The sequence below is a fragment of the Quercus lobata genome, chromosome 9, assembly GCF_001633185.2.
Source record: "Quercus lobata isolate SW786 chromosome 9, ValleyOak3.0 Primary Assembly, whole genome shotgun sequence".
Taxonomy (NCBI): Eukaryota; Viridiplantae; Streptophyta; class Magnoliopsida; order Fagales; family Fagaceae; genus Quercus; species Quercus lobata.
Genome location: NC_044912.1, coordinates 1,855,918 through 1,868,189, shown reverse-complemented (window position 1 = coordinate 1,868,189; position 12,272 = coordinate 1,855,918). Strand labels below are relative to the sequence as shown.

General features: G+C 33.7%; 1 protein-coding gene across 1 annotated transcript; it reads left to right on the top strand.

The window, feature by feature from the left end:
* Positions 1 to 1,595: 1,595 nt before the first annotated feature.
* On the top strand, positions 1,596 to 8,955 carry LOC115960927 (TVP38/TMEM64 family membrane protein slr0305-like). The gene is made up of 7 exons (XM_031079961.1): positions 1,596 to 2,173; positions 3,374 to 3,426; positions 5,040 to 5,132; positions 5,219 to 5,442; positions 6,190 to 6,256; positions 6,899 to 7,009; positions 8,798 to 8,955. Exons 1-7 carry the CDS (start codon positions 1,732 to 1,734, stop codon positions 8,822 to 8,824), a joined length of 1,017 nt encoding a protein of 338 aa, XP_030935821.1. The 5' UTR covers positions 1,596 to 1,731; the 3' UTR covers positions 8,825 to 8,955.
* The last annotated feature ends 3,317 nt before the right edge of the window (positions 8,956 to 12,272 follow it).

Genomic DNA, 12,272 nt, shown 5'->3' with positions numbered 1-12,272 from the left:
GCTTAAACCACTCCTCTTTGGATACTAAGGCAAAGACTTCTATCATCAAGTCACATCTCGTATATAGTCCTTCTACAAAGTTGGGCGAAAGGTCAACCCCTTATTTTTATAAATGACATTCTATCCCTTGATATTTTGATTTATTATTTTATACAGCAAGTAACCTCTTATGACCAAATAAATTTAAAGTGTTTATACTTAAAATTAAATTCTCAACCAATATAATCTCAAAGTTATGCTTAGTCACCAATTACATAATAATAAAATTTCAAAAGATAAAATAAAATGTCATTTTATATAATAAAAGAGAATTCTAATATATTTCTTGAAACCTCAAGGAAGGCAATTGGTGCAATTTACGCATGTATATAAATATATGAGAGAGATTTTATCAAGTTCATCCCTGTAATTAGGAAGTATATCATATACCTATTCACTAATTGTAGGCATAACAAATTTTACCATCTACTAATTATAGACAACAAATTTTGCAACATTTTAGGTGGTAGATCATCATTTTACATAAAATTACTATTAACATCATTTTGACTTAGACTGTGTTTGTTTTGGCTTCAAATCACTTCCGGAAATTCTTTTCCGTAAATGCGGGTGTTTGGTTGGATATGGAAAATAAATTTTCTGAAAATGCTTTTCAGTTGACCGTATGTTGGGGTGAAAAATCATTTCCGTTTTTTATTTTACCTTCAAATCTCATTTTTCGAAAAACAGAGAGAGAGAGAGAGAGAGAGAGAGAGAGAGGAAGAAGAGAGAGCCCATCGCCGACGACCCACGAGCCTTCGACTTCGTCGGCGACCCAGAGCCTTCGCGCCACGAACCCACGAACCAATCTTCAACTTCGCCGGCGAACCCAGAGCCCAGATCACGCCATGAACCCAGAGCCTTCGACCTAGAGCCAGAGCCTTCAACCCACCGATCTTCGACCCAGAGCCTTCGACCCACAAGCCTTCGACTTCGCCGACGACCTAGAGCCTTCGACTTCGTCGGAAACCCACCAACCTCTCTCTCTCTCTCTCTCTCTCTCTCTCTCTCTCTCTCTCTCTCTCTGTGATTTTGATTTCTGTTGTTGTTGTGGTGGTGTTTTGGTGGTTTTCCTGTTGTGTGGTGGTCAGTTTTGTGTGGGTGGTGGTGGAAAATAGCATTTTCAGAATGTTACCAAACACATGAAAATATTTTCTAGAATAATTTTCATAATGCAACCAAACACTTGAAAATATTTTCCTTTCCCAAAAATAGCATTTCCAGCTGGAAAATATTTTACGGGAACCAAACAGAGCCTTAGTACCAATTACAACTCACTACCTCAATTATTGAAATAGTGAAATTTTTTTTGTATATATAAGTATTGTTATACACATACTCTTGAGTGTTGACTCCGATCCAAAGGTAATAAGGCACAAACTTGGCACTTCCTGCACCGCAGCAGAACCCAAAGACTTTTCTTTTTCTATTCTTTCAACTTCTTTTTTATTTTTTGACTGGCTGATACGGCTACACGTGTGTAAAAAGCACGAAAATTCCATACATCTAACAGTAACAAAAATAATTTTTCCTCTCATCAACCATTCCCAGTCACTCATCCAAAATCCAAACCAACCCAAACTGTCGAACAAAAACACAAACACTCCCCAAATTCTCATCAATAGATGGCACTTCCTCAACACCTCCCAGAACTAGAAGCCCCCTTATCCTACACCACACCCAATCCTTAAAATGCGCACCCTCCTCACTCTCAGGCCACCACAACCTTCACCACCACCATGTCTCTTCAGCTCCACATTTCTCTTCAGCTTCAGACCCAACAAGCGGTTTCACTTCCTCACACCTTGCTCTTCTCTAAAGCAGACCAAGAAGCAGAAAAGAAGTACTGCCCCTAGCACTGCCCCACAGAGTCTCAGGTGGTTCTTTAGCAATCCAAGGAGTGAAGAAGAAGGTAGTAGAGGCGGTGCTGGTGGTGGTGGAGGTGGTGGTGATAAGAGAGGAGGAGATGGTGAAAAGGGTGGTGAGTTGGAGTTGGAAGGTGACACTGCAATTAAAGGTACCATCTTGGCTGGTGTTTTGCTGGTGGGTGTAGTTGGTGGCTTTTCCACTGTTGGGTATGTCTACAAGGACCAGATTAATGCCTTCTTGACTCAATTTTCTACTTTCATCGAAGGTAATTGTGTGAAAATTTCGTACCTTTTTGAGGTGTTTTGTCAATTCGGCATTGGATTTTGTTGATTTCTGTTGGCATCATTGATATGGGATTCACTGAATGTTGCCACTTTTTTGAGGACTTGTGTGGATTCCATTGATTGAATTAGAATTCTATACTATACCCTTTTAATGTTGTTGCCCATTTCGATTGGATTTTGTTGATTTCTGTTAGTATCATTGATTTGGGATTCTCTGAATGTTGCCACTCTGTTGAGAACTTGTGTGGATTCAATTGATTGGAATTAGAATTCTATACTATTCCCTTTTGATGTTGTTATGTCAATTTGGATTGGATTTTTTTTTTTCTTGTATAAGAATATCAATGGCTTTTTTTTTTTGTAATTCAAGACCTATTTAGGATCCTATATGTTCAAAACACTATCTAATCCTGTTGGTTATCATTACTAGATAATACCTTCTTATTGGCTGTGGAAGTGCAGTCTCTCAAAGATGGTTCATGTTTGTGATGCATAAGTTTCAAGTTGCAAGGTTGTCAAATATCAAATGGAAGGGAATCCCCTGAATGTTTAATTTAATTTCTTGCCAATAAGCTCTATAATGGGACACACTTTTGCTTAACTTCATCTGTTAGCTTTGGAACCAGCTCTAGTCTGATGTGTATGTTTTCCCTCCATTGTATGGGGCACTTGTCCTTTGAAGAGGGAGAAAGTGTGGAATTACCCTACAGAAACAGGTGCCAACTTCGCAAAATGGGAAGCTTTCACATGTGAAGCACTTGACTTCATTCTAATACTGCTGGTGCATCCTATTGCATGCCTTACATACCTGCTGAGACACCTTTTTCCATATTTTTGTTGTGATAATACTGTGATCTATAATCATGTGCTAATCATGCAATCTAATTTTGAAGTTGTAGTTTTATCTTGTGTAAATTGGATATAATTTTGCATGTATGAATTTGGTTGGAGTTATTTTTAAAATGAAAGTGCTTGCTTTATCTTGATGAGAGGGCCTGCTCTATGAATTGGAGCAACTGCTTTCCTGATTTATGATGCCATTGAACTCCTAAATTGTGTTTCTTCCTAGCCCATGCTAGCAGCATTTTCAGAGTATATCTAGAGAGCAATATAGCGTTTAGCTCATCATAATAAAAGAATGCACTCTCAGCTTAATCTTATAAACTTCTTTCATTGAACAGGTTATGGCCCAGCTGGATATGCTTTATTTGTAGCGGTTTATGCAGGACTGGAAGTATGCACCTGGAACTCTTTCTTGAGTATAGTGCATTTTATTTTCAGCAATACATTTCAGCCTTAATATGGATAAAAAATATAGTCTAGTTGTGATGCAACCGTAGAAGTTTAATTTATTACTTTTTGATAAATTCACCAATTCAAGACTTATTTTATGGGGTCCACATGTGGAGTTTTGTGGTTTTGACGGTCTAGTTATATGTGTCTGAATGTTAGGTTTTTTAACTTAATTAAGTTATGGTCAATTTTCTAGCCGGTGGTAAAATTGTAATATCTGTGAAAAATATGCAGTCTAGATGTGATGCAACCATAGAAGATTAGTTTAAGGACTAACTGTTCACCATCATGAACATGATGTCCTTTTTATGAAATAAATCTTTGATTACCTATCAAAAAAAAAAAAAAAAAAAAATTACTACTTAGAGAATTCACCGATTCAAGAATTTTTTTATGGGGTCCATATGTGAAGCTGTGTGGCTTTAAAGGTCTAGTTATATGTGTCCGGGTGTTAGGTTTTCTAATTTAATAAGTTATGGTCAATTTTGTATGAAGTGTCAAAATTGTCATTTCTGCAAACACTGCAAACTAAAGGTATTCTGGTAGTTTAGTTGGGTCTATAATTTTCTAGGAGATCCTTAGTATCATCTTAGGTATCATTTTCTTTATGTCCAAGTTAGTTTTTTAGGTTTTTAGTTTACTAGTTAAACTAGGAGTGCTAATAACACTAGTAGTACAAGAAAGAGTCTTTAAACATATGTGGTGTTCAATTTACTCCAAAGAGAGATGAAGTTGGTTAAAAGAAAAATATTGAGTGTTTTGAGCATTGAGGCATGTTCGCCTTCATGTTTTACTTTCTCCCTTTCTCTTCTATCTTTTCTTCCTCTCTTTCTGATGGTACCATTCCTGGGTATTGTTAATACAGCTGTTAAACACCATTAAATTCTCTCTTTTTATTCTTCCTTACAAACCAAAATCAAGCCTTTTCTATTGCCTATCAAAACCCTAAAACCTCACATACTTTCTTCTACCAAATAGCCATCAAATAACTCATCAAAGCACCTTTTAATACCTAACACAAATCCATGACCTTTTCCTCCATAATTCTAAAGATCCACAAATTTTCCTAACCTGTAACCTGCCACAAGCACACGTATACAAATTCCTTTGTTTGTCCTATCACAAGATCTGCGTGCTAGTAAATGTCAATGCAATGTAATGTTTGTCTCTAAAGTAAAATAGGTAGGCATTTTTATTTTCCACATCATAAACTGAGAGTTTCATGATGTCTACATGTTCTCTAAACTCAAGGGTGATATTGCCAATGCATCTTCTCCCCTTATAAGAGTAAAGTGGAATGTGACATTGTGCATTCAAGGCTCATTGGGTGTGTGCATAACTTATCAAAATATTTATTTTTAAAAAAATTTAAGGACAATGTTTGACTGAAATCCAATGTTTTCCTTGGGCTGTTATCCCGAACTTGTGCATTCTCATTCACATTGGTGCTGTAACATGTTCCAACAATTTCCAAAGCTATACACACACATACATGTGTTCCTATGTATATATATGTTAGCTGCTAATACTGACTTTGAATAGCTATGTTCCTAGATACTTGCGATTCCAGCCATTCCTTTGACCATGTCAGCTGGTCTTCTTTTTGGTTCTCTTATCGGCACTATCATTGTCTCCATCAGTGGAACAGTGAGTCAATTTCTTTTGCAAGTTAGAAAGATCAAAATGACAATATCTACTTAAGCTTTGTTTTCTAAATCAGTAACCTGTTTCAGGTGGCAGCAAGTGCAGCCTTTTTAATTGCTAGATACTTTGCTCGAGAGCGGATTCTTAAACTGGTCGAAGGAAACAAAAAATTTCTAGCAATTGACAAAGCAATTGGAGAAAATGGCTTCAGAGTTGTTACCCTACTTCGTTTAAGCCCTTTACTTCCATTTTCTTTGGGAAATTATCTATATGGATTGACATCCGTGAAGTTTGTACCATACGTATTGGGAAGGTTTGCTTCTTGTTGATTCTATTTGCTCATGGTTAATGGTTTTTGGTCTATTGTAAATGTTTTTGCTTCACTTTTTGGTGACATTTTTTGGATGTTTTTCTAATAGGAAATCGTTTGCCATTTTTATGGGCATCTGAGTTCCCCAAGATGATTTGACTTAAAACTTATAAATCATTTAACCTTTTAGCTTCAATTGGTCAAGATGTTGTTTTGACTAATTTATACTAGCAAAAAAAAAAAAAAAATGTAAAAATGCAAAAATGTGTCTATGTAATGCATGGCTTAGTCACTGTTGGCTTGATCATGGCTCCAGTTGTCATTCCTAATTGCTTTCAAGTAATATTAGTAACAAGATTTGAATTGAATATTTATTCATTTTTGCCGGTTCAAAATGTAGAATGAGTAAAATTATCAAATCAGATTGTGATTATGGTAAAAATGTGGAAATTTGGTGTGTAACCTAGCCAAAACTGGAGAGAATTTGTAATACTATAAAGATAATCTATTAACTCTTTAGTTAAGTTCTGTTGAAGCAGTGGCATACATTAGTCAATAATGCACTTGCCAAAATCTCACTATTGGGAATGTGTAGTGTGACAACACGTTTGTAAGCTAACATTATGTTTGGGAACTTACTTTTAAAACTCTTAATCACTTATAAATGACAATATAAGTTTCATATGATTTTGTAAAACCCTTGCAATCTTCTGCTTTCTAATTCAAATTTCAACAATATTTTGTGTGCAGTTGGTTGGGGATGCTTCCAGGAACATGGGCTTATGTGAGTGCTGGTGCATTTGGGCGGGCAATTATTGTGAGTTTTTAATTGGTTCCTCTTGCTGCAAACTTTATATGTAATTGTGCCAATTGTTTGAATATTACATTTTGTCTCTGTTCTTTTTTACTTAAAAAGTAAACATATGTGTCCATGAAGACTCATCCTAACAACCTCCAGAAGTGAGTGTGTGTGTGTGTGTATGTGCGTGCACTTTTGTGCACTGTGCGCGTGTGTGTGTGTGCACGCTCTAACAGTCATACTTTATCCAACCATTTAAAACTTTTGACAAATCCTGCTCTAACTTCTTCAACCTATTAGCATCATAGTGAAATGAGATAAAAGAATGGGTTGGTAAACCAGAGGGTGTGTTTTTAAGAAGTGTGAGCCTTTCACACAGTAGAAGCTTTGAAATGCATGGCCACAGTCTAAACAACCAATTTTTAACTAAAACTGATTGCCTTTTGAGATTGATTTAAGGCATTTGATGGGTTAATTGGTTTGGTATTAGGCTTTTGATACACAAAGTTATCAGTCATTCATTATTTTCCAATTTTGGTGCTTGAATTTATTTTCTATTCTTTTAGATCACGACCTTCTACTAATGAGGATGATTTGTCATTAGATTCAATTTGATTGTCTGCCTATTGAATTTTTCCCCCCTATCTGGTGATGTTTCAGCAAGAAGAATCTGAGATTGGTTTACCTGGAGGAAATGGTCAGCTATTGACACTTGGTCTAGGACTATTGGTCACAGCAATTGCTGCAGCTTATGTGACACAGCTTGCTAAGGTAATGTCTCTATTGCAATTTGCAAAGTATTTCTTTCTTGTAACCTATTATGTTTAAGGTTCCTGTCCTAATCCCTCATTTTGCCAATAGGGTTAATATCAGTGTAAAAAACTAAGCAACTTTATTTATTTACTTTTATAAGACAACTTTATTGCCAAACACATTGGCAAATTATGTGTGTCTAAGGCTGCATTTGGTTCATGTAAAATATTTTCTGGAAAATATTTATTTTCCAGAAACGCTATTTTCCGGAAAGGAAAATATTTTCAAGTGTTTGGTTGTATTATGAAAATTTTTCTAGAAAATAATTTCATGTGTTTTGTAACACTCTGAAAATGCTATTTTCCACCACCACCTCCACAAAACCCACCACCACATAATAGGAAAACCACCAAAACACCACCACCCACGCCACCACAACAACAACAACAAAATCAGAGATCAAAGAGAGAAAGTAAAAAATCAAAATCACAAACAAATTTTATTACAAAAATTTCAAATGAGAACGAGAACGAATCGGTGCGAGTGGGTTCGTCGGTGCGAGTGGGTTTGTCGGGGTTCGTCGGTGCGAGTGGGTTCGCGGTGCGACAATCTCTCTACTCTCTCTATCTTTCTCTTTGTGCGTGGTCCGGAAATGGTGAGACGATCTCGATGATCGGTGATTGGGTTCGACAAGGGTGGGTTTGAACGATCGGAGCGGTGCGATCGTCTTGCTCCAATGCGATCTTCTTGCTTCGACGTCGGCGATCTTCTTGCTCTTTCTCTCTCTCTCTCTTCTATTTTCCAAGGCCGGAAATCATTTGAAGTGAAAATGAAAACGGAAATGATTTTCCGTTGTTTTGGCTCTCATTTTCGGTCAACTGGAAATGCTTTTCAGTTTGACCGAATTTGAAGTAACAACCAAACACCCAATTTTCCGGAAAATCATTTCCAGAATCAGTTTGAAGTCAATTCAAACGCAGCCTAAAACTAGTGAATTTTAAGTGCCCAAGCCATCATGCTAATGACCCTTATCTCATGGCTAAAATTCATAGTCTCACTATCTCTTAATTAAGTAGTGGCATAATGGGTGGTACCTTCATGTTGCTGACTCCAGAATTGGAAATGAGGCAAAATTTTGGTTGAGTTAGTGTGGCGTTACAGCATCTTCAACAGCCATGCTTGAGGCTCTTCCTCTTCATTTTCTACATACCTCACTTGAGGCTTTATAGAAAATCCAACTGCTACAGTAGCTCTCTAAATCCAGAAAGCCACTGTAGCTCTCCAAGGCATTATATTATATTTTCCTTCAATAATACACTGCTTTTAGACTCTTAGATAGCTAAATTTAACCCATGGTATTTTTCTCTGGCTTTCTTATTCCTATCTCCAACAAACACATGCCTCTCGGATATACCCAAACCAACAATCTAACCCAAGCTAGCCAGCCCTGAGCTCCAATGTTGCTCTATCTCCAATGCCAACCAAACCCATACTATCAAAAACCCCATTAGCCCATCAAATAGAGAAATGGCAGAGTTTGTCATTTTGTTAAGTTAATTTAAAAGGTAGTTAGTTAGGTAGGTAAAACAAAAAAAAAAAAAAAAAAGATTTTTTAAGGTTAAATATGGGTGAGAATTTGGAGATGGGGCTCTTATAATTTTGTCTAAATGATGTATATAAGGATGTGGGATTACTTGAATGGCTTCACTTGCCAACGATTTTAAATTCTGAAGTTAGTCAATTTTTATACTACTTATCATTCTTCCACAATGCTGACTCTTTTCTATTCTAATGCTTATGATGCAGGATGCCGTAAAGGATATTGATGAGTAGAACAAGAAGAAAATGGTTTTGCCCAATTTATTGGATAACAATTGAAATTGTAAACATTAACAGATGCATCTGTCTTGTAAATTGTAGTACGTTACTTAATCAAATCAAATAGGAACTTTTGATTTATTATATATATCATCTATAAAATGCGCATTAAAAAAAAAAAGCGTGGTTATATTTTATTTCTCATCAATTTTCTCGTTCATTTCCTCTTTTAAACGTTCTCTTTTGTGTTGGATAAACAATGGACCAAAATTCCATCATTATCTATATCTATACTATATATAAGATGATTTCCCTCTTTTAACTGGACTTTTATATGGTTTAAAAATACCTCTATTAATAAATGATAATTTCATTTATAAATAGTCATAAATGTTAAATAACAAATTCATTTTGAATTCAAAAAAATAAAACTCCTAAAATTTAGGATTTTTTTTCTGATTCCTTCTCATTTAAAAAAGAAATTATATTTACTACTTATCTCTAAAATTTATTCTTTTTACTTGTTTAAAAAATAAAAAAAATATATATTTCTAAATTATAATAGATGTAATTTATTAATCTTTACCTCATAAAAATAAAACTTCTAAGCATGTACTCACGCGCATGCTAAGAGGCTAGTCTATATATATATATATATATATATATATGAAACTAAAACTTTTGAACCTCTCACAATTTTCAACGTCAACATAATATTTAAATAAAATATATTTAAATAAATTATTTTTGTTTACCTTTTTCAGAACTTGCCACATCAATATTATTTTTTAAAACAAAATTATTTTTATTTTTATTTACCCCATACATTGCCTAAAGAGAGTTGGAAACCAAAAATTATTCTCATACTTTGCCTAAAAATAGTTGGAAACCAATAGGTTAACCAAAGTAGAATTGAAAACTGATTACAACTCAACAAATTATCCACCGTCCTACAACTATAAATAAATAAATAAATAATAGATATATATATATATATATATAACAACAATGTACAAACTGAAAAAGAATGAAAAACCATGATAATTGAAAGATTTTTATTTAGGTTTTTTTATTTTTGGCTTTTACTTTTGCCACTGCTAATAGAATTAGACATAGAATGAAGTTGGTGTGGCTGATTGTTGCTAACATGCTCAAAGATCATGCATGGCTCCATGCAAACCATATAGTACCTATGGTATTCTTTTTTCCTGGTTTAATTTAGCATGTGTTTAGGTAACACATTTTGCAACATTAGGCAATGTTCATGCGTTTTAAGCATGGAACCCACAAAACTGTTGCAAACAAATGAAGAAAAATGCAGACCCACGGCACAAAGTGAATAGTGTTTTGCCATTTAAAAAATATTTTACTATAGTGTTTTCAGCAATAAGTTTTCAGTTTTCAGTTTTCAGTAAAATAAACGATATTTAAACAAACCCTTAGTTGTTTTAGATGCTATGGTATTGAATTACTCTTTGCCTCAACTCTCGCATCTTAAGCTTGGTACTTTTTTTTTTTGTCATTTGCATTATTATTATTTTTTTAACCTACGTTTTTTTAATTCTTTTGTTACTCCATTTGGTTTTGGTGAACATGTTGAATATTTGAAATACGTAGGTTGGATTTTGCGCCTGTGATTGTTTTTGTTGTTTAGAGTTTACACCAGTAAAACTTATTGCTTTATATATATATATATATATATATATTTATATATTTAAAAAGCAACTATTTTCCACAATTATCATTTTATTTAAATAAAATTATTTTTGCTTAGTCCAAACTTAACAAGGAGTGAAACTCCATCTCTCTAACAAGTCCAACTTAAACTCAAACTCATCATTATCAATTTTTTTCAACAAAATTATTTTTGTTTAATCCAAAGTTAACAATGAATGAAACTCTATCTCTCTAATAAGTTCAACTTAAACTCAAATTCAAACATTGATAATTTATCTCCAATTTGCTAGGTTAATCATGAACACTATAAAAGTAAAGCAAACCCCAATATATATATATATATATGTGTGTGTGTGTGTGTGTGTTTTTTTTTTTTAAGCCAAGTAGAGGTACGAGCTCTTCTTATGTTATTTTCTTCTCCTACTTTGTTTTTTTTTTTTTAAAAAAAATTATAGTTTTTCATGTATTTTTTAAAAAGTAATTTTCATACATGAACCACCAAACTCTCTTTAGCCGTTTTTTACAAGATAAAAAAGTTTGCAATAATTGCAATTATTCTTTTGAATGTAACCTATTTTTCTCTTATATTTCTCTATTATTTAGTCATATATATTTTGTTTTGTTTCAATAATTTCTAAGCAGTGAATCATCTAATTCTTTAATATTTTTTGGTTTTTTAAAAGTTTTAATATCTGAATTTTTGAGTTATTTTTTTATAGTATCTAAAATTGTCTAACAAATTTTTTGTAAGCTATTGCATGTTCAAGCAAAGGCTTTAATATTTTTTGATTTTTCAGAAGTTTTAATATCTTAATTTTTGAGTTATTTTTTTGTAGTATCTAAAATTGTCTAACAAATTTTTTGTAAGCTATTGCACGTTCAAGCAAAGGCTTCTTCATCAAATTATAACACAAATTAAAGTCATACAAGAGCAACTCATGCAATGATGTAGTTTCTTAAATTTTTTATGAAATTATTTTAATCTATCTCACAAATAGGTAAGTTCCCGTGCATAACATGGATAAGCGACTAGTAATTTATAATTTATAATGACATGAATTAATTATTTTTTGGACAGAGTGTCCATTATTAGCATTCAGCAAGCATCCGTGCATGCACATGTATAATTTTAGTTGTAATATAAAGATAACGAGAGATTCATTCAATTTAGATTGTCCACATGAACAATAATTGTTGGCAAAATTCCCACCATACCTCTCACAAGTATTCTTCACCAAAGCATTATCCTTAATTGAAATGATGAAATAGAGCAATAATCTTTTGTTCCATCCAACGCACATAAACACTGCACACGTTAAACAGCCACGAAAAATTTACATGAAAATCCATTTTTCTAAGCAAGTAGGCATCAAGGTTTGCAGAATTAAGTACATAACAATTTGACAGCCTCCCATCCTTAATTTTAATTGTATTGGTTAAGCATATCAAGCACAATCTAAGTATTTTACTTGTACTACATGTCTAGTAACCATGGGCTAGTGTATGCTTAATCGATATTGTTTAACCACTTATAAATACCCTACATTTGGTACATTGTAATACAATTAACTTAATATAGTGAAGGTTGCCCTAATAAGGGTTTTTCATATAACCTGTTAGGTTGAACCACTGTATCATCTATATTAGTATTCGCACTGTATATATATACTCTCCTTATCTTAGTATTATAGGAAAAATTGTTGCGTTTGTGTTTGATAATATTGCGTGTTCATTGATTTCGACAAATGTTTAAAATTGTGAAAGGTTCTTATATATGGCACGCATG

Excerpts from the sequence above, each read along its gene's own strand:
- LOC115960927 (XM_031079961.1), top strand. The coding sequence starts at position 1,732 with ATGCGCACCCTCCTCACTCTCAGGCCACCACAACCTTCACCACCACCA. Across the intron at positions 5,133-5,218 it reads TTGTCTCCATCAGTGGAACA|GTGGCAGCAAGTGCAGCCTT; the intron begins GTGAGTCAATTT and ends AACCTGTTTCAG. Across the intron at positions 6,257-6,898 it reads CATTTGGGCGGGCAATTATT|CAAGAAGAATCTGAGATTGG; the intron begins GTGAGTTTTTAA and ends GTGATGTTTCAG.